General features: G+C 41.6%; 2 protein-coding genes and 1 pseudogene across 3 annotated transcripts; all 3 read right to left on the minus strand.

The window, feature by feature from the left end:
• Positions 1–1,305: 1,305 nt before the first annotated feature.
• On the minus strand, positions 1,306–6,514 carry LOC121757932 (annotated as a pseudogene).
• Positions 6,515–11,107: 4,593 nt separating this feature from the next.
• LOC121757231 (RING-H2 finger protein ATL48-like) lies at positions 11,108–12,987 on the minus strand. 2 transcript variants are annotated; one of them, XM_042152746.1, is made up of 3 exons: positions 12,868–12,987; positions 12,414–12,489; positions 11,108–11,520 (listed from the first exon to the last, which is right to left on the minus strand). In XM_042152746.1, exons 2-3 carry the CDS (start codon positions 12,487–12,489, stop codon positions 11,360–11,362), a joined length of 237 nt encoding a protein of 78 aa, XP_042008680.1. In that variant the 5' UTR covers positions 12,868–12,987; the 3' UTR covers positions 11,108–11,359. The 2 variants fall into 2 exon arrangements, with proteins under 2 accessions (XP_042008680.1, XP_042008679.1); XM_042152745.1 differs by having other exon boundaries at positions 12,857–12,987.
• A 1,127-nt stretch (positions 12,988–14,114) lies between these two features.
• On the minus strand, positions 14,115–16,779 carry LOC121757933 (transcription factor bHLH80-like). The gene is made up of 6 exons (XM_042153381.1): positions 16,775–16,779; positions 16,350–16,389; positions 16,023–16,163; positions 15,880–15,921; positions 14,321–14,389; positions 14,115–14,204 (listed from the first exon to the last, which is right to left on the minus strand). The coding sequence occupies exons 1-6, from the start codon at positions 16,777–16,779 to the stop codon at positions 14,115–14,117; spliced, it is 387 nt and encodes a 128-aa protein (XP_042009315.1).
• Positions 16,780–18,352: the final 1,573 nt, after the last annotated feature.

The raw sequence follows: 18,352 nt of genomic DNA on the forward strand, positions 1-18,352 counted from the left end.
TTTTGTAGCTACACAATACAGGTTTTACAGTAGAAATCAGTAGATAGTTTTGCAGCAGAATATATAATCTCAGATTTTTGAATGCTTGGATCATCTTCACTTGTAGTACTATATATGCATGTTTGGGAAAATTTTACACTGCAGATATAAAATCATTTAAAATGTTCACTGATCTAAGAGTTCCTGCTGCAAGGATGAAAAAAGTTCCCAGTAACATTACTAACATAGTGAAGCGACAAAGTCAGGAATGTACTATCTGTATTCGAGTCATTTACACCATATATAGGAATGGGAGGCATAATAGAGAGGATATGGATTACCAACATTGCAACGGATGGAAATCACTTGGTATGATCATCCTGCATAAGCTAGGGATTGATATGATGAGTGTAATCCAAATCTCAACACTTTGAGCAAATGAAATCTCATTTCTCATTTTCTATTTTGCTTCAGGTCAGTCATGCAAAGGGGTATATTCAGGTGCTGGTGCTTGGATATGAAAGCATGTTGGGGACTTAAGCAATGGTGAAGATAACATCTGTAGGAAGATGGTCTGTTTTGGAGAGGTGCTTGAGATCCTAACTACAAATGTTACTTCAGGCGTGAAACAGGATGCAGAAATCTCAACGTGCTCCAACTTGAATGAAACATGCTGTTCAAAGGAATCGGAAATATCTGCTTGTGGACATACCGATGATGTCAAAACCGTTCCATTCACACCAAATGAGAAAGAGCTAGGCGAGGCAAGAAGCCAAGACCTCATCGGATGGTCACTGAGAAAGCGAAAGAATAATTCTCCACGAAATATTGAGAATGATGCATTGGAATCAGATGAAAAGCAAAGAATGAGAGGTGGAATGTATGAGTGGGTTTTCATTGATAAAGCTCTTCCATTTGGGATTATATTGAGTTTTCTACTATAGTTATGTAATGTTGTATCTAGGGTATAGAAATATGAGATACGAGTTCTAGAAACTCAGTGGTTGTAACTGTTTTCTGATTGGGAGATTTGACAGATTTGAATTGCAAATTTTTTTTTAATGATGTGCTGATTTGAGTAAATGGAGCCAGTCTTGATGCTTGCACCTTTCTCAATTTCCTTATATAATATGTTGAATAACAATGAATGGGAAAATTGTTACAGCATACACAAGTTGGAGATAATTGAACAAATACTGCTATAGTAAGGTGAGTTACTAAACCTGGCTTTTGCCGCAGCTGATGTAGAAGGCTTTATTGGAACTTATTTACTCAATAAATTCTCTGCTTTAACTTGAATGCTTGATCCTGATCTTGAGCTTTATCTCATATTAGAGAGTCTGACCTTGCTGGTAGTCTCTTGAAGAAATTGACAGGAACTGATGGCAGCTTGCTCCGAAACAGCGGGTGTCGAAGAATGTAAAGGCCAACGAGCACTGCTACAACTTGAAATGGAGTGACATACAGAAACACAGCCCAGATTAAAGAGAAGATGATGAAGATGGCTGTTGCCCTTGGGTCTCTCCACCCCAGTATCGACAGTGCCCTCTCCCCTTGCGTCGCCAGGTCTCCAATCACGGACTGCACTCTGCCTGCTATGCTTCTTAACCTATCATATCTCATCCTCACTAGGTCAGATGGCCGGGATGTTGGGAATGTGTCGAACTCCTCATCCAGCTCGTCTGGATGGGTGTTCTCGGCCTGAGAGACACGAGCATCCATGTGTGGCGGAATCCTTGACCTCAGCCTGTAGTTCCACAACCCGATGACAAACAGGTAGAGGAAGATCGTCGGGAGGATAAGCTCCGGGTATCAGATTAGTATCAGAATCAACACATGCACGAGGATGGTTGTCAATAGATTCTTCCAATAACAAATGCCATTAAACCACCTGCAGACATGTGAAATCCCAGAAAGGAGTGACATTATGCGGAAGAAGTTGGCCTTGCTCCTCCTATAACTGAACACATGATAATCCACATCCAGCATATACTCGACCACCTCCCTCCTAAGAGGTGGTTCGGCCCGGATCAGTCGGGCAGTCACTATCTGCATAGCCTGGTGGTGCAGCCAATGGAGATTGGTTGAACATAGTGCGTCTTTGGCAGCAATGGTCTTCTGTATTGAGTAATCATGTTCATCCAAGCTGTGCAGGTGAATCGCAGTGCTAAGTTGAGCTCCCCGTGCTTCTTCAATCCTGAGGGAGCTAGTGTTAAGAGGGTTTTCCTCTTAAGCAATCGGTTCTCTGGGTAGAGCACAGAAACAAGAAATCCATTGATTAATCCGGTGCCCAAGTGCTTGAGTCGGCGGTGATCTCCGGAAGAAGAGCTGAACACGAGATTCGATCTCGTCGGCAACGATAAATAATTAGAGTTTCGTAATACTTAAGCCAATGGGCTAAACATATGATTTCATTGATTGAATGATAAAATGATACGATCTCTCCTATTTATAATACTAGCATACTACCACCCTAACTTATTGAATAAGAAACAAATATCTAAATATAAATTGGAAAGATATGGTGAATCGAATAGGCAACTAAAGGATCGTATCAACTCCCCCACGGTTAAAATCCAACTTGTCCTCAAGGTGGAAACCACGAAGCAACAAAGAGAGTTGAAAGAAGAAGCTTTGGTGATTTATCACCTCCCGGATCAAATGTGTCTGGTCGCTGTAGTCAAGCAAATGTGGATCCATTTCCTACCTCATCCTTTATCTCCAACTCCCATTTTGTTGGATCAAGAAGACTACCACACTTGTCATCAAACACCGAATCACATGTAAATTTCCTTTTATCAACACAAAGTGAATCCTTGGAAAATTTTCTCAACAATACACCTCCCACGGCAAACCCAATTCTCACCACAATCCTTGTCATTGAGCATGAGATAGCAGCAGGCAACGATGGTTGCTGCGGGACAGCAGGATGGTCATAATTTTCCTCCTCATTGAAAGGTTCGTCTTCTATCTTGAGTCTCGCACGTGGTAGCCCTGGAAACTCGTTTAATTGGTCCTTGGGTGCATGGTTTAAATCCAACGACCCGATTGCTTTGGGCTCAGCTCCAAGAGTCTTCCCAAAGAAAAGAGTTCTACCCACCTCATCTACTTGCTCCTTTGTTGTTGCTATAATGTCATTGTCATCTGCGTGATCAATCTTCGAGCATGTGATGGGCGGTCTTTTTGTGATCCACTTCCTTATTAACACCCGTTTCCCCATACGACGTCAAATATGGCCTAATACCAGGCCAAGTGGTTCGTTTTCCTCCAGAACCAGCTGCCTCAACAGTATATAAGAGGTGTCGGGAATCAACGGCTTCCGTTGTGTGCTGTCCTGATGGGTCCCAACAAGAATATTGTCGCGGTGTTGGCGACGGTTGTTCATAAGGGGGTACACCGTAGGGCTGATCATGGGTCGCACTTCCCCGTGATTGGCGCTGGCCGGGAGTGTCCTAGCAAGTAGGCTTGCGGGTCTGCACAAGCGGCGGTTGTTGAAACAGTAAAGGCGTGTATTGTGGTGGTGGCTCCGACAGCGGAGGAGCGTGAATCTCTTCAACACGACGACCGTGCGTTCGAAATGGCGGATCCCAGCAGGTTGGACGACGCCTGAGCGAAGGTCTATACGCTGCTCTTGATGCCTGCAATTTTGTCACACGTCGATCGATTTCTTCACAACGTGATTCCAACCTGGAGGTAGCAGCATCCAATAGGTCGATCAATTGTTCATAACGCTCCATTCTGGTGCTGTGTGGTGGCTGCCTGTAGGTGTGCTGATGTGGCATCTCGAGTCAAGAAGGCGGTTCTCGGAGATGTGGTGGCTGTGGTGGATCATAGGGTTGGAAATCCAGGAGTCTTCGGTTACTAGGAGGATCCTAATATGTGGGGTGGCAGGTCTGGACCGACTCCATTTGGTGAGGTGGTCGGGATAGCTGCTGCCGATCCAGGAGGTATTGTGCGCTACGCCTAATTCCGGGATAGCTGCGTGACACATGGTTGTGGTCAAATTGGCGATGATAGTTGTAGGACATGATAACAGAACTGGATGAGAGCTGGATGAAAGCACCAGTTGTTAAGAGGGTTTTCCTCTTAAACAATCGGTTCTCTGGGTAGAGCATAGAAACAAGAAATCCGTTGATTAATCCGGCGCCCAAGTGCTTGGGTGGGCGGTGATCTTCTGAAGAAGAGCTGAACGCGAGATTCGATCTCGTCTGCAACGATAAATAATTAGAGTTTCGTAATACTCAAGCCAATGGGCTAAACATATGATATAATTGATTGAATGATAAAATGATACAATCTCTCCTATTTATAATACTAGTATACTACTACCCTAACTTATTGAATAAGAAACAAATATCTAAATATAAATTGGAAAGATATGGTGAATCAAATAGGCAACTAAATAATTTGGATATCCTATGATATAAAGGATCATATCAGCTAGCACGAGTAACAGGTAAGAAAGCGTGTAAATTTTGTCCGTCTCTAACATTGAGAGCCTGATCCTCACCTTCCCGATCCTCTGATCCCTTGCATCATCCTTCCCATTGATGTGGCAATTGTCAAAGACACCAATGGTTATTACACTGCAAGGATCATGAACTTCCCATGTGTACTGCTCGTTCCAACGAGGATGCAGCGTGTCAAGAAGTGTTCTGGTACGAACTCATTTGTTCCCATACTTCGCTACACAGTAGGGATCTGTCAGTCTATTATCTTTCCCCTTCATCGGAAGCAAGTTGCGAGCACTCAAGATTCCAACTTCAAGAGTCCTGATACTAGGTTTCCTCAGATGCTTAGATGATAGCTGAAGATCACTGCTGAAATGCGTGGATTCATCAAGAACATGGTAGGCTGCATCAATGCAGATCCGAAGAAGGATTCTGCTGGCGAACTTCACCTCCTTCTTCTTCTCCCCGTCCTCATCTACCTTAGATGGCTTCTGCAGAGCTAACCAGCGTGGCTCAGGCAGCTTGGAAGTCTCGATTCTGTGTGGAACTTCCCTAACAGGTATCAGGACCATCCCAATATTATCATCCTTCCCCGGCCCAACCTAATCCTCCACACTAATGAAAATATACTCATCAAACGGCTCATATGCAACAAACAAAAGCTCCTCATTCTACTCTGGGTTGATATGCTTCATCGGTGAAGGCCTAGAGGCACGGATTTGATGGCCGTGCTGCACCTTGACATACGGATCAGGCATTCGCCCTCTATCCGATGGAACGAGATCTTGAGCTACAATGACATACACTCTAAGGTAGTACAACCTCGGTGAGAAATACACCTTGGATCTTGTGCTAGCTAGACTCTGCTGGCTTAAGCTATGAACATCAGAGTGCCACGCCTTCGGGAAGGCTTCATCAGTCTGTGTCCCCATCCACACTGCAAGCATGATCTCTCCATGATCAGGGCGCTTCTCGCCATTCTTGTTTGCCAATTTGTACCACTGCGGAGCCAAAGGACTATCCGGTGGCACGCGTTGAGGCACTTCCGCAACATCTAATGCAACCTTCCCCGCGAAATCTTCCTTGCCAATGTCCTTATCTTTGACTGTAACTTCAATGAGATTGCTCTGCAGTCTCTCCTTTGAGAATGCGAAGACTGCATTCCAAACCGGATTTTGATTCTTCACTAGATGCTTTGCGACACCTTTATAGTTACCTACCTTCACTTCTACATATGGATCAAGACTGCCGGATATGTCCATGACAGGTAGATCCTTTGCTTTCACTACACTGATGTATAGGAAATTCATCTGCTCCACCAAATCATAGGTACTGGCGGTTTTGTCTTTGCCCCAATACCCCATTCTTGCAGCCAACGGCGGCCTAGTCTCCACCACGCCGTATTCTGGTTTTTACCCCGGGAACTGCATTTGCATCACGGTGGCAGCCGGCGGAGGTCCGCCTCCTCCTCCACCACCGGAGGTGCCAATGGAGTAGAAGGTTCGCACCTCCTTTTCCTTGCTTTTCTTCTTCTTGATCTTTTCATGGCTCTCCTTGTAGAATAACTCATCATCAGTTTTGATCTCCTTCAATGGGGGCGGAGCACTCTCTCTCCCCCTGTGCTTCTGATAGTTGAGAACCTCCTCCACCGCCTCAAACCCATCACCGGCGTATATCTTCAAGGCGATATCGCCCTTGACGTGGGAAAAGGGGCCTCTTTTATCAAGAGGGTACCTATGCTCCATGGATTCCTGCTCAGATTGAGCCACAAACCTGTCGATATTCTGACTTTTCCAAGAAAACTATTGTGGCCCTGCTTGTTATCATTGTAGACAAGGACGTCTATGGCCTTGTTGTCGAGATCTCTAGGATTCTTGATGTTGAAGACGAGCTTCTCATCCTAGTAAGGGTTGAGATCCTTGTGCTTAGTTGAAGTTCTTTGGCGCTACCCCTCGAATTCCACATGTTGATTATATGGGCTGTTGTATGGTGGACTATTATTTGGCCCTGGGAATTAATTTTGGCCCGGATTGTTAGGGCTTCTGTTTTGCCCTAGCCCGTTTACCCAGATGATATACACCCATCCCACTCCCCTCACCGCCTCACATTCTGTCTCTCTCACTTCTCTCTCTCTGCTCTCTGGCGATTGAGTTTCCCTTGTGTGTTCTTCTTCTCCGATGATTCTCCGGTTGATTCACTACAATTTTCATGAATGTTTGAGTGATAAAACGTGTGTGTGGGGGGGGGGAAGCAACTAGTTCGGTTGCTTGGGTTTCGGAGAAACTAGGGTTTCTTGTTGAGAGGTTTCTTGTGAAGTGTGATTCCGAGAGTGAATAGATCAAGTGTGTGAAGAGTTTCACAGTTGGATTCAACGTTGCTCCCTTGGATCATGGTTTTGGTTAATAGATCTGTACTGTTAGCGGGTGGCTGAGCCATAACTACTAGATATATGCGATTTCTTTGATTTCTCTCTTGTTTTCTGTATTACTTGTTCAGATCCGAGAGGATCTTGTCTTGTGTTACTAACTGAGTGTTCAAGTGTGCAGGTTCTCGGTGGATTTAAGATGCTTTCGATTGAAGATTGCATGGCCGAGATATTTAGCTAGCTACTGTTGTAATAGCTAGGATTCTTTGTAAATCAATCGTTTGGTTGATAGTTTGACTGAGCAATCTTGTACAAGACCAAAGAGCTCTCGGTAATTAGTGAATCCGGGTAGTCTGATCTCTATAGTGGTATCAGAGCCACGGGGGGACTACTCCGGCACGCCGAGTCGCTTAAAGGAGGTGGGCAAGTGGAACCCTCCCTCGAGAGGGGGTTCGCTCTGGTAAATTGGCTGATACTCTCTGGTTTTCTGTTTCTGTTTCGTGCCAAATATAGGATTGAGATCTTTGTTGCTGATAGACAGTCTTGGCAAGACTTAGGGTTTCTCTGTGTTGTTTTTTCACTCTGTGTTCTCTGCTTCCGTGGTGCTTTCTTGGTGCTCTCTGGTTGATCTCTTATCACTTGACCACCAAGCGTACTGTGCTGCCTAAGTGAACCGCTGCGCTGACTCAACTTATTTTTGTACAAGAAAATTCCCGCAAGTGTACGGGGCTAGTGTAGCACAAAGCAAGTAAGAGTATCGTATCCCACAGAGACAAATTGTATAAACTCAAGTACCACAGACCGATGTTAACTACTATCTAGACAAAGCAAAGGTTGGGTTTGATTCTTAGAAAAACAATTAAACATAAACAAGTTAAAAGCACGCAACAAAGGATATGTTTCAAATAAGAGAAAGAGGTAGAGCTTTGGATCCAACTACAACGAACAATATATGAACAATTAAACAACTTCGATTACCCAATTGAAGTCTCTAGGATTACTAGGAAAGCCGCTAGTCTAGGCTAAGCCCTCTCTCGAGTGCACTCAACCCGTTGATTAACCATTGATATTGAAGTCTCCTTCTAATACTTCACAATTAACTCCTTAAAACAAAAGGCTCAAGCCCTCACTCTAGAATTTCTTCTCTCGAATGAAATTATCTAGGTGTTGTTCATTCTTTTATCAATCCTAATTAGGTATCTCTCGATTACTCAAAACTAGGTCAACAAACTCAATTGGTAGCTAAGCAATTGAATTGAAAAAGCTCAAGAATGAAACAAAAGGAATCACAAGAGCATAGGTAATCAAAAGTCCTTGAATTAATCAAAAGCGTTCATTGTAGTCTTCACCAAAACTCTACAAAAAATTTAGCTACTCATATTCAATGCAAATTCACAATATAAATCCATAGAAAGCGAATTGAACATAGGAAAACTAATAAAGATACTCCCAAGAGTGGGTTGAATAGGCAAATCGTCTTCGTCTTCAACCTTGTTGAGGATTGGGACTCTTGTCTCTCAAATCCGCTCTCAAACCTTCAAAACTGCTTCTGAGCGTGTGTGATGTCTCGGGAGTCGAAAACCCTCGGTCCCTTTTATACCCGGGGCGGAAATAGGAGCAATTAAAACATCGCCGCACGCATCGCCCGACCGGGTGATTTTCAAGTGGAAAACACCCGACCGGGTGTTCTCTCAGGATCCCGCAAGGCGTACAAAACACCCGACCGGGTGATTTGGAAATTAGAAAACACCCGGTCGGGTTTTCTCTCTGGACCTCGACTGCTTTTTCGAAACACCTGATCGGGTGTTATGGCCGATGAAAAACACCCGACCGGGTGAACCTACTGGACTTCCCAAAATCTGTCTCGGCTCGTTCAATCTGTTTTTCAATCCGTTTCAACCCGTTTTCATCACAAAACTACGACAAAACTCATTAACTCTTTAATTAGTGTATGTGTGGTGAAAAACATATATTAAACACCTTAATCATCAAAATCACCATCTAATTACGCACAAAACCATCCTAAACTATGAGTTTGTCATGTAAGATCCGAAATCTACACTCTCATCTACTTCGGTGTGATTAAAGATCTAAGATCCGAAAGGTCTTTTCTATAGGTTGTAATGTAGGCTCTTTGGTTAGGTGAGGTAATTTTTGGCTAAAGTGACTTTAATCCCCAAAATATAACTTGTTCAACTTCACCAACTTTCTTCCCCAATCTTAGCTAGTTCTAGGCTTTGCCTAGACTCTTCTCATCTATCAACATTCCACTTTTGTTCTTCACCTCTTTTCCAACCTTCAAGACACCCTTTTCACCACAAGCTAATTATACACTATTTTTCACTTTCATTTTTTTTACAATCTTTTTTTTTTCTTTTTCTTTCCTACCTCAACACCCTTGTTTTTTTAACACTATTTCCAAACTTTCATTTCCCTTTAATTTTTCACAAGCAACACATAAGAAACCCAACCCCTTGGTTTGTCAAAGAAAAAGGTTTATCGGCTCAAAGTGGGCTAGCAAGGATTATTAACATGATAATGGGTAAGGGTAAAATTTAGCTAACAAGGATGGCCTAACATCCTCCCTTATCTCTATAACCACTATGTAGACTCAAGGAGATTGCGAGCAAGTTCTAGAAACATATGACATGCTTGAGATAAAGCACACAATTAAGAACAAAATAGGCTCAATACTCGCAAGGTGTTTTTTTTTGCAAAAGACAAGGCACCATGCAATTCACTTTATGCAATTTGAAATGAAAATACAATTTACTTAGCCATATCAACAAGGTTTTCAAAAATTTTAAATTTTTTGGCAAAATCATCATTGGCAACTCCTCCAACATTTCTCACACTCGTTCAAACTTCAACTTTTTTTTTTACTATTTTCCTACCCAATGGATATTATTCAACACAAAAGGAAACAAGAAAAACAAACCTAAAAAGAAAACATAAACACAAAAACAAGTGGAACAAGGAAACATGGCAAAGTTAAGGTTACATGGAACAAGGAAACATGGCAAAGTTAAGGTTACATGCCCACATATCATCATCAAATATAGCCAAAAGAATAGGGGTACAGGCCGGGGTATCATCAAATAAAGAGCATGAGAGAGAGATAAAAGAGGGGAGAGAGAATCCACTAGACACCCCCCAAACTTATTCCATGCAAAGCTAGGATAAGTTTGAAAGAGAGTGGATCTCCCATGGACCTTCACTGTGGAGGAGGAGGCGGATGCTATCACTGGCCACGGAATTCATCAAATCGGGCATTGATGTTGGCCCATTGTGCATTGTTGAACTCAGTGAATTGGGTCCAGTTGGTCTCGAACTGGTCCCACCGTGCTTCATTCCGGGTCTCATACTGGGTCAGCCGTGCATCGTTCTGGGCCCAATATTCCTCCTGCCGAAGCTCCATCCATGTCAACCTCTCATTTATCGAGCCGTAGTCCTCCTCTTCTCGCTCTCGTTGGCTTCGTGTCCTATGAGTGCTTGTCCCGGCTCCATCGTCACCACGCAGTGGCATCTCTACATTAGGCTCCTCGGGAACCTCATCCTCATCTTCATCTTATGTACTACTATCATCAAAGTCGTGTTCAATAATTTGGTTATATTTGGGTATACATCGATCCATGTTATCTTAATAATACTGTGAAGACTTACATATCAACCAATGACTAATGAGAAGTATATTAGAATGGTTCCACTTTGCATGTATAAATGAACAAATGGTTTTATCCCCCATTCTTGGTTTTGATGAACATAATTCTGCATGTATGGCAGCGCCTTTTTTAATTTCATTTCATGCTGCGCAGATTTTATGAAGTGAAGGAACCGGCATGCACAAGCATTCTGGAATCACGAGTCCCTTGCAGATGAGGAATCCCTTCCTATGGGTGACAGGGCAGCTCGGACCAAACCACAGTGAGGTTCAAAGGATGTGGTCAAATACGGGCAAGGCCAGAAGCTCAGCGAATGACAAGGAGTATGACGATATTGAGGAGGCACGTCCTGAAAAGAGGAGGGGTGCGCAACCATTGAAGTTACCCAATGGCTCAGGTCGTGGAAGGGGTGGTAGAGGTTGCATCTCCCGTAGTAGGGGTGGTGGCAGCCGTGGAAGGAGCAGCAGGGGAAGGGGCCATTGATGAGAGCAAGAACTTAACTGTGTTGAAACTTCAATTTTGGTAGGTTTGTAACTTTTTATTTCCCTTTTTAATGACAATGTACGTCGAATATTGTGTTGCTTTGCTTTTGATTAGTTAAACAATATACCAGACTTAGATAGAGATTCCTACACAACTCCGAGAACCAGTTTCAAGAAATTATATTCTATTCATCCATCAACACTTGCAAGAAACAATGATACTAACGCCCGATTCTAAACTAGTACTTATACAGTTTCTATTTGTTTCACAAAGCACAACGATGCTATGAATCACGCTCTTTTTCTAAAAACATCAACCGAATTTGGGAAAGCAAACTAAAGAGAAGATGTTATTCATGAAGAAATGGAGAAAAGGCACGGAGATGAAGCTCGAGAGGAAGCAGCACCAGCATAGGATCCTCAAAAATTTTCACCATAGTAATAAGCTGTGCCAACCATGAGCGCAACTGTAGCACCTTGTACAACTACGCGAGCCCTCATTAACTTCTGACCTAAACGAGAGTTTCCCTGCCTGAAACTGATCAAACCGGCCGTCAGCACCCCTGCCGTCATGAAAGCACCTGAGACGCGCAAACATGTGAGAACATTGAAACATAAAAGCAATCCATAATGTTGAAAAACGATATAAAATTTGAGCAAGCGATTGAAATTGATATCACATAAGCATGTTGGTAAAGTGTAAACCATACTTGTTTGAAGATAGAGGTTATGGGCTCAACAAGCTAAAATTTTTGAGTTTCATACCTCGTGCAGATATATCTAGCTAGTTGACCTCCCCCACATCTAAACAACCCAAGACCAACACATGACACACAGAGTGCAGGTTTCTGAATTGAAATGTGGTGATGCTGTGAGTTTGACCCATTTCAAGAGGACGGAACTGCAAAACTGAGTTTTTACTCGACACCCAACTTGTCCTATTTCACCATCGTCAGTTTTGGTATGTTGTCCCCACCCCCTCCAATCTTAGAAAATAACATAACAGGTGATCCTAAGTTTGAGGTTGATTCAGGTCAATCAAATTCTTGATGTGTAAATTTTATGATTGATTCCAAATCAAGTTACAACAGCTCAACTGGCTCACAAGTTAGACTAACTTCTCCAAGGTTCTCAAGCCAAGGCGATTGTGATAGAGATAGAGATGAACCTCAAATTGCCCGAGTAGCTCAAATTCAACATGAGCTATTCTACGAGCTACAAACTGATTCCAAGTAACTAGTGAAACAGCTCGACTCACCACTATTCCAAAACACTTGCCCCCAGACATTAGTTAGTACGGAAACACAATGATCACATAATTCCATCAAAAAGAATAATTCAACCATTGGACTGAGCCCAACAAATGTATAATGCGAAAGTTCCAAATTTAGTATCAGAGATCAAAACACAGTGGGAATTCAACCATAAAAAGGAAAAAAAGAAAAATCGGAATTCTAAAAAATGACAGATTTACCAATGGGTACAAGGGGATTCCTGACTCGCTTTTTATCCTGAAATAGGTCTTCTAATTCCGAATTGACAGCACCCATCTGCTCCATTAACCAAATATGAATCAGCAACAACCACAAAATATACACAGACGCACAATTCGAACAATAAATAGATATAAATATTGAGTATTCCTCACAAGTCAATTCAGAAACACGTGAAATCGTTACTGGATTGGGGATTTTCTATGACGTAAGCTGAATGCAGCCTTAGCAACCAACCATTTAAAATTCGAAGCGAGCTTCCATCATAAACAAAGTGAAACAACAGCGCAATCATACAGTTAACGACGAGATCATATGATGAGAAACTCAACCATTAATATAATATAAGCTCTTTACTTTCTCAATTATTCAGAAAAAGGGGAATTTGCATACAAACTTAGGTAATCTAAATAGGAAATAGTACCATTTTGTTACCTCGAAAAATGCTCTTGAAACAACCAAGCGCAAAACTACTATAGTATGAACCAAATGCGATCGAAAACGGACAACAAAGTTTATTGTGCGGAGTTTGTTCAACAATTTGTAGAGCAATTGATGAATTGAAGCGCGGTGTTCAGATAAGAGCCACATAACTAAAGAAGGTGAAATCATTGGGCCTAATACCATTTTGTAGTTGGGCTGTAATAAGAAAATATTGAGCCCATTTATAATTGCGCCGAAGCCCATGCATTTACAGACTTCTAAATAGTGCAAATGATTCAAAGTTTTTATCTGATTAAGTTATAAACACAGGTTCATAATTGTTCAGTTAAATTATTATGAAGAACTTTCTGCACATCGATTTTTGTATAATCAAAAAGATAATTCTATATCACTCAACTTTATTATTTTGATATTTTCTGTCCATTGCTATCAACTTTTATTTTGACCACAGTTTATAGAAAAACGTAATCGGCCATAGTTAACATTTATCAGTAAAATATTTTTAATAAATAATAATACTAATAACTGTAATCCTTGTCATTAATTAAACTAGATAATAATCATAATCATAATCATAATCCCTGTATTCCCTCATGCCATTTTTAGATGAGACACTAGAGGATGTCATCGACGAAGTTGGGACAAAACAGAAGATGAAATTCAATGACGCAGACAATGGAATTCAACGAAGAGCCTTAAACCGGCTCTCATGTCATGTCGGCCTTAAGCAATCTACATGCCATATGTTTACATACAAAGCAGGAACGAGTACGCTACACCACAACTCTTCATAAATACAAATAACAGACTTTCTTAGATATTGTCATGTCATGTACAGATTCTCTAACAGCGGCAGTAGTGATTACTCACGAGAGATAGCAGCTACTGGTTTTACACAACAGATTTCTACGAGCATTTTTTACAATATGTTACAGCTGAACAAACATAGTGGAAACTAGCATCGAGCAACGTTCACACGGGCATCAAATTAGAAATATCATGTAAAGCAACAGTTACAGAAGGTGGAGTTTTTGGAAATCATACCATAAATGTCCAATCCAATTGTTCAATCATTTATTGATCATCTGCATTTCTTTTGATGCTCCATTAGATCCTGCCACAGACAGAATAGTATTCTGAAATGGATGAACTGACACCAAGGAAGACGAAAATAGCTGAAGAAGAAATCAATTTCTAAACAGCAAGCGTGCTTAGGGAATATACACATGGAAAAGTTTTCAACCATACAGATCTTCTCCAGGCTGATATCCACTAGCTAGAGGGACAACGGTAAAAGGATGTGGCCTAGGGAAAAGTTTCCAGATAATCTCCAAACAAAAAACACAAAACCAAGGTAGTAGAACAAACAACTAAATCAAGTAGGGATGAATAAAATCCTGAATTGTTGACAATATGGTTAATCAATAATGGGAAAATAAACAACCTGGACCTCTTTCTGCAGATGCTTGACATAAGCTACAGCTTTTTCTAACATGTCTGCAGTGTTCGTTTGCTGCAAGCAGGAAAATCAAAAGACTGCATCAATTCACTTCATAAGTCCCCACATCAAAATATGTATGGCTACTAGCATAGCATCAAAGTCCCATCCATACCTGTTGGAATCGTGCTTGGTCAAATAATTTTTGACTAATAATAAATGTTACAAGACATTTAATTTTGTGAAATTAAATGTAATAATGTTGATCTACGTTCCAAGTAGATGACTGCAGTATATTCATTTTCTCAAATCCGATTCCCGGTAAGTGAGAAATAATATATTAAAATTGGTCACAATAAAACTATAAATGAGCTATATGAAAAGACTAATGGATTAATTAACTAGGTGTTAATTATCCCATATCGGGGATGATAAACTTCTTTGATGAAGTATTTAATCAGATGAATTATCATGTGTAATAATTATCGTGGAATAAGACGGGTGACAGAGCCCACACGCGCGCACACGCGCACCGCCGCCTGCCCGCGCACCGGGTGCCTTGTGCTGTTCTTTTTTTAGACCACCCCAAACTCCACTCTATCCCTGACGGACCCCGACTCATGGGTGCCTTGTGCCTTGTGCTGTTCTTTGGAGCTGGTCGTTGAGTGTGGTTCGAGCCCCGCTTGTTCTTTTTAGACCACCCCAAACTCCACGCTATCCCCGACGGACCCTGACTCATGGTGGTCATGGTCCACGTCATGTTCCCGACGCATAACGGGAGACAAAAGGTCCCCGCTGGACCCCGACGCATAACGGGAGACAAAAGGTCCCCGACGGTCCATAGTGTGTCTAGGTGCGTCGTGTCTCTTCAGCTCCCAATGGCTAGTGCACCAATCAGTAACCCCCGGAGGTTACAGTCGAGCATCATGGCACACATAATGGCTGTTGACTCCATCAATGCCCAATGGGTGGACTTGGCCTATAAATAGGCATGCATCCATTGCATTCTACATAGAATATACATAAGCATCTTGCATACACGCTCTCTCCCTCTCTGCATAATCTTCCCCGTCGAAGCTCTGTCCCCGCCTTACTCCCGTTCGACGGAGCTCTGTTGCTAGCGGTGCTACTACTTCAGAGACGAAACCGTTTTATCTTTGGGGACGACACGCCAAACCGAGAGCACTACCGGGACATATCTCGTCTTGCGGAAAGAGGACTTCTCGACTCGGCTTACGACTTTCCACAAGTTTTCCATGTAATTTTGTTCAGTTATTTTCCGTGTAATTTCCTTGTTTTATTTTTCATTGTAATTTCGGCCGGCAAGATTTGTATATCTCATTTCCACAACAATGCCATAATTAGTTTTGCTTATTTCAAACCTGATATCAAATAAATATTTTTTGTGATTACCTATCTGAGTACACACAAAAGGGAGGAAATACCTGGGCAGGAACTGATGGAAAGTCATGACTCATTTATGCAGCATATCGTATGTTTCCCTTTTTACGTTATGACCAATCAGAATAGAAGGGTATATGAAGTTAAAGGCTTGTGATATTCACCTTATCCATATTAGGGACAAGTTCTTGCAGTGTTCTTCTCTCCTGATTATAAAGTTAAAAGGGGAACTAGTTGGCCAAAGGCATTACCAAATCAGTGCCACAAATAATATGAACGGAAATAAGAAAATGGATTACTTGAGTACCCTTTCAGCAATGCTGCGAGGATGAGTAGCACAACCACGTTTTGCTCGTGACCTACACATAACTGAGTCTTCCAAAAGATTCTCCACCTCGAGATCCAATGATCCACCTAAGCCTTGCAGTTGCCTAGGCTTCTCTCGTTTCTTCAGCAATGAAACCAAAATGAGAACTACTATTCTAGGATAGAAACATTTACAATGGATGTCATCAGCATGAAGGACCAAACTTAAAGCAATTTATTACTAAAAGCAAATAATCTATGTATGCTATTTTGGAGTAAATCTATTAGCAATAGGATAGGAACTGGAAGTGGAACGAAAGGTATGTACCCTTATCTTTGGAGGCTCAAGCGGAGGCCCGTTTACTTTCCTTTATTGAGGGTTCTACCAATTGATATCTTTCCAAAAAGAATTGAAATTCGATTTCATGAGCTGTATCTTCAATTTTTGGAAACTTATGCTAACCTTGGTATGGAAGTTATGCATGAACGTAATGCTCATAACTTCCCTCTAGACCTAGCTGCTATCGAAGCTCCATGAGAATTATTCTCAAGGAGAAGACATAACTTGTTAATATGCAGCACATCAAAAAGACGCTATTGAAGCAATGATCAAAGAGATCCTGGAGAGTGGAGTTATTAGAAATAGTAAGAGCTCTTGATAGCCCAATAGTGTTGGTTAAGAAAAAAGATAACAATTGGAGGATGTGTGTGGATTATATGGCCCTCAATTCTATCACTATGAAGGATAAATACCACATACCGGTTATAGAAGAGCTACTGGATGAAATTGGAACAACTAGTTGGTTTACTAAAATCGACCTTAGGTCAGGCTACTGGCAAGTAAGAATGGCACCGGGAGAAGTGCATAAGACTGCCTTCAAGAGCCATAAGGGATATTATGAGTTCTTAGTCATGCCCTTTGGCTTGACAAATGCCCCTGCTACGTTTCAAACTTTGATGAATACAGTATTCAAAGATCACTTGAGAAAATTCATCTTAGTATTCTTTGATGATATATTGGTATACGGCAAGAGCCAAGAGGATCATCTTGAGCACTTGAGAGTGGTACTGGAATTGATTTAAAAACATTCATTGTTGGCCAAGAGGTCCTAACGTTTGTTTGGAGGCAGAGAGGTGGAATACTTGGGTCACATTATATCTGAAAAGGGAGTTGCTACAGATAATGGCAAGATTGATGCAGATAGACTTTAGCCGCAGCATAAAACTATTAAGCAAGTGAGAAGTTTCTTGGGTTTGACTGGATATTATAGGAGATTTGTGCAAGGGTATGGTGCTATAGCAAAACCTCTCATAAAAATAATAAAAAACCTCTCATAAAAATAATGGACAGAAGCAGCATAGATAGCATTTGAAAAGTTAAAAATAGTTATGAGCTCAACTCCTGTCCTAGCTTTAGCCGATTTTTCTAAGGAGTTTGTAGTGTAAACTGATGCCTCAGGAGTGGGCATAGGAGCAGTACTGATGCAGGAGAGTAATCCTATTGCTTATATCGGCAAGGTTCTATACCAAAATACCAGATTCTATTTGTGTATGAGATAGAGTTATTGGCAATCTTGTTGGCTGTCAAGAAATGGTATCATTATCTACAATGCAAGAAGTTTGTGATCATAACTGATCATCAAAGTCTGAAGTATCTTATGGATCAAAAACTGACAACACCTACACTGCAAGCTTGGATGTCCAAATTGATGCATTTTGACTATGAGATCAAATATAGGATGTGATCTAAGAATTCTGTAGCTGATGCACTTTCAAGAGCACCTGAGGTGATGATTCATGCTCTCACATCATACATTATTCCCTTGGAACTCATTGCTAAAATCAAGTCATCATGGGAGAAAGATCAACAAGTTCAGAAAATTAACTTGAGAAGCAGCAAGAACCGATTTATCATCCTAGATTTAGCTGGCAGAATGGGAAGTTAAGGGGGTGTGGGAAGCTTATTGTGGGAAATGATCTGCAGTTGAAGGCACAAATACTATCCTTGTTCCATGAATCAGCTGGTCACCCTGGGGCCATGGCAACTTACAAGAGGATATCATCACTTATATATTGGTCGGGTATGATGAGGGAGGTCCGAGAGTTTGTGAGGTTGTGTGTAACTTGTCAACAATTTAAAGTAGAGAATTCGCCCCCAGCTGGTCTTCGCCAACCATTGCCCCTACAAGCTTCTCTGTTCGGTGACATTATTATGGACTTTGTGCAAGCTTTACCCATGTCCCAAGGGAAGAACGTGATATTCGTGGTGGTTGATAGGTTGAGCAAATATGCTCATTTCATGGCTCTAACTCATCCCTTTACATCTACATA

The sequence above is a fragment of the Salvia splendens genome, chromosome 12 (assembly GCF_004379255.2).
Source record: "Salvia splendens isolate huo1 chromosome 12, SspV2, whole genome shotgun sequence".
Classification (NCBI taxonomy): Eukaryota; Viridiplantae; Streptophyta; class Magnoliopsida; order Lamiales; family Lamiaceae; genus Salvia; species Salvia splendens.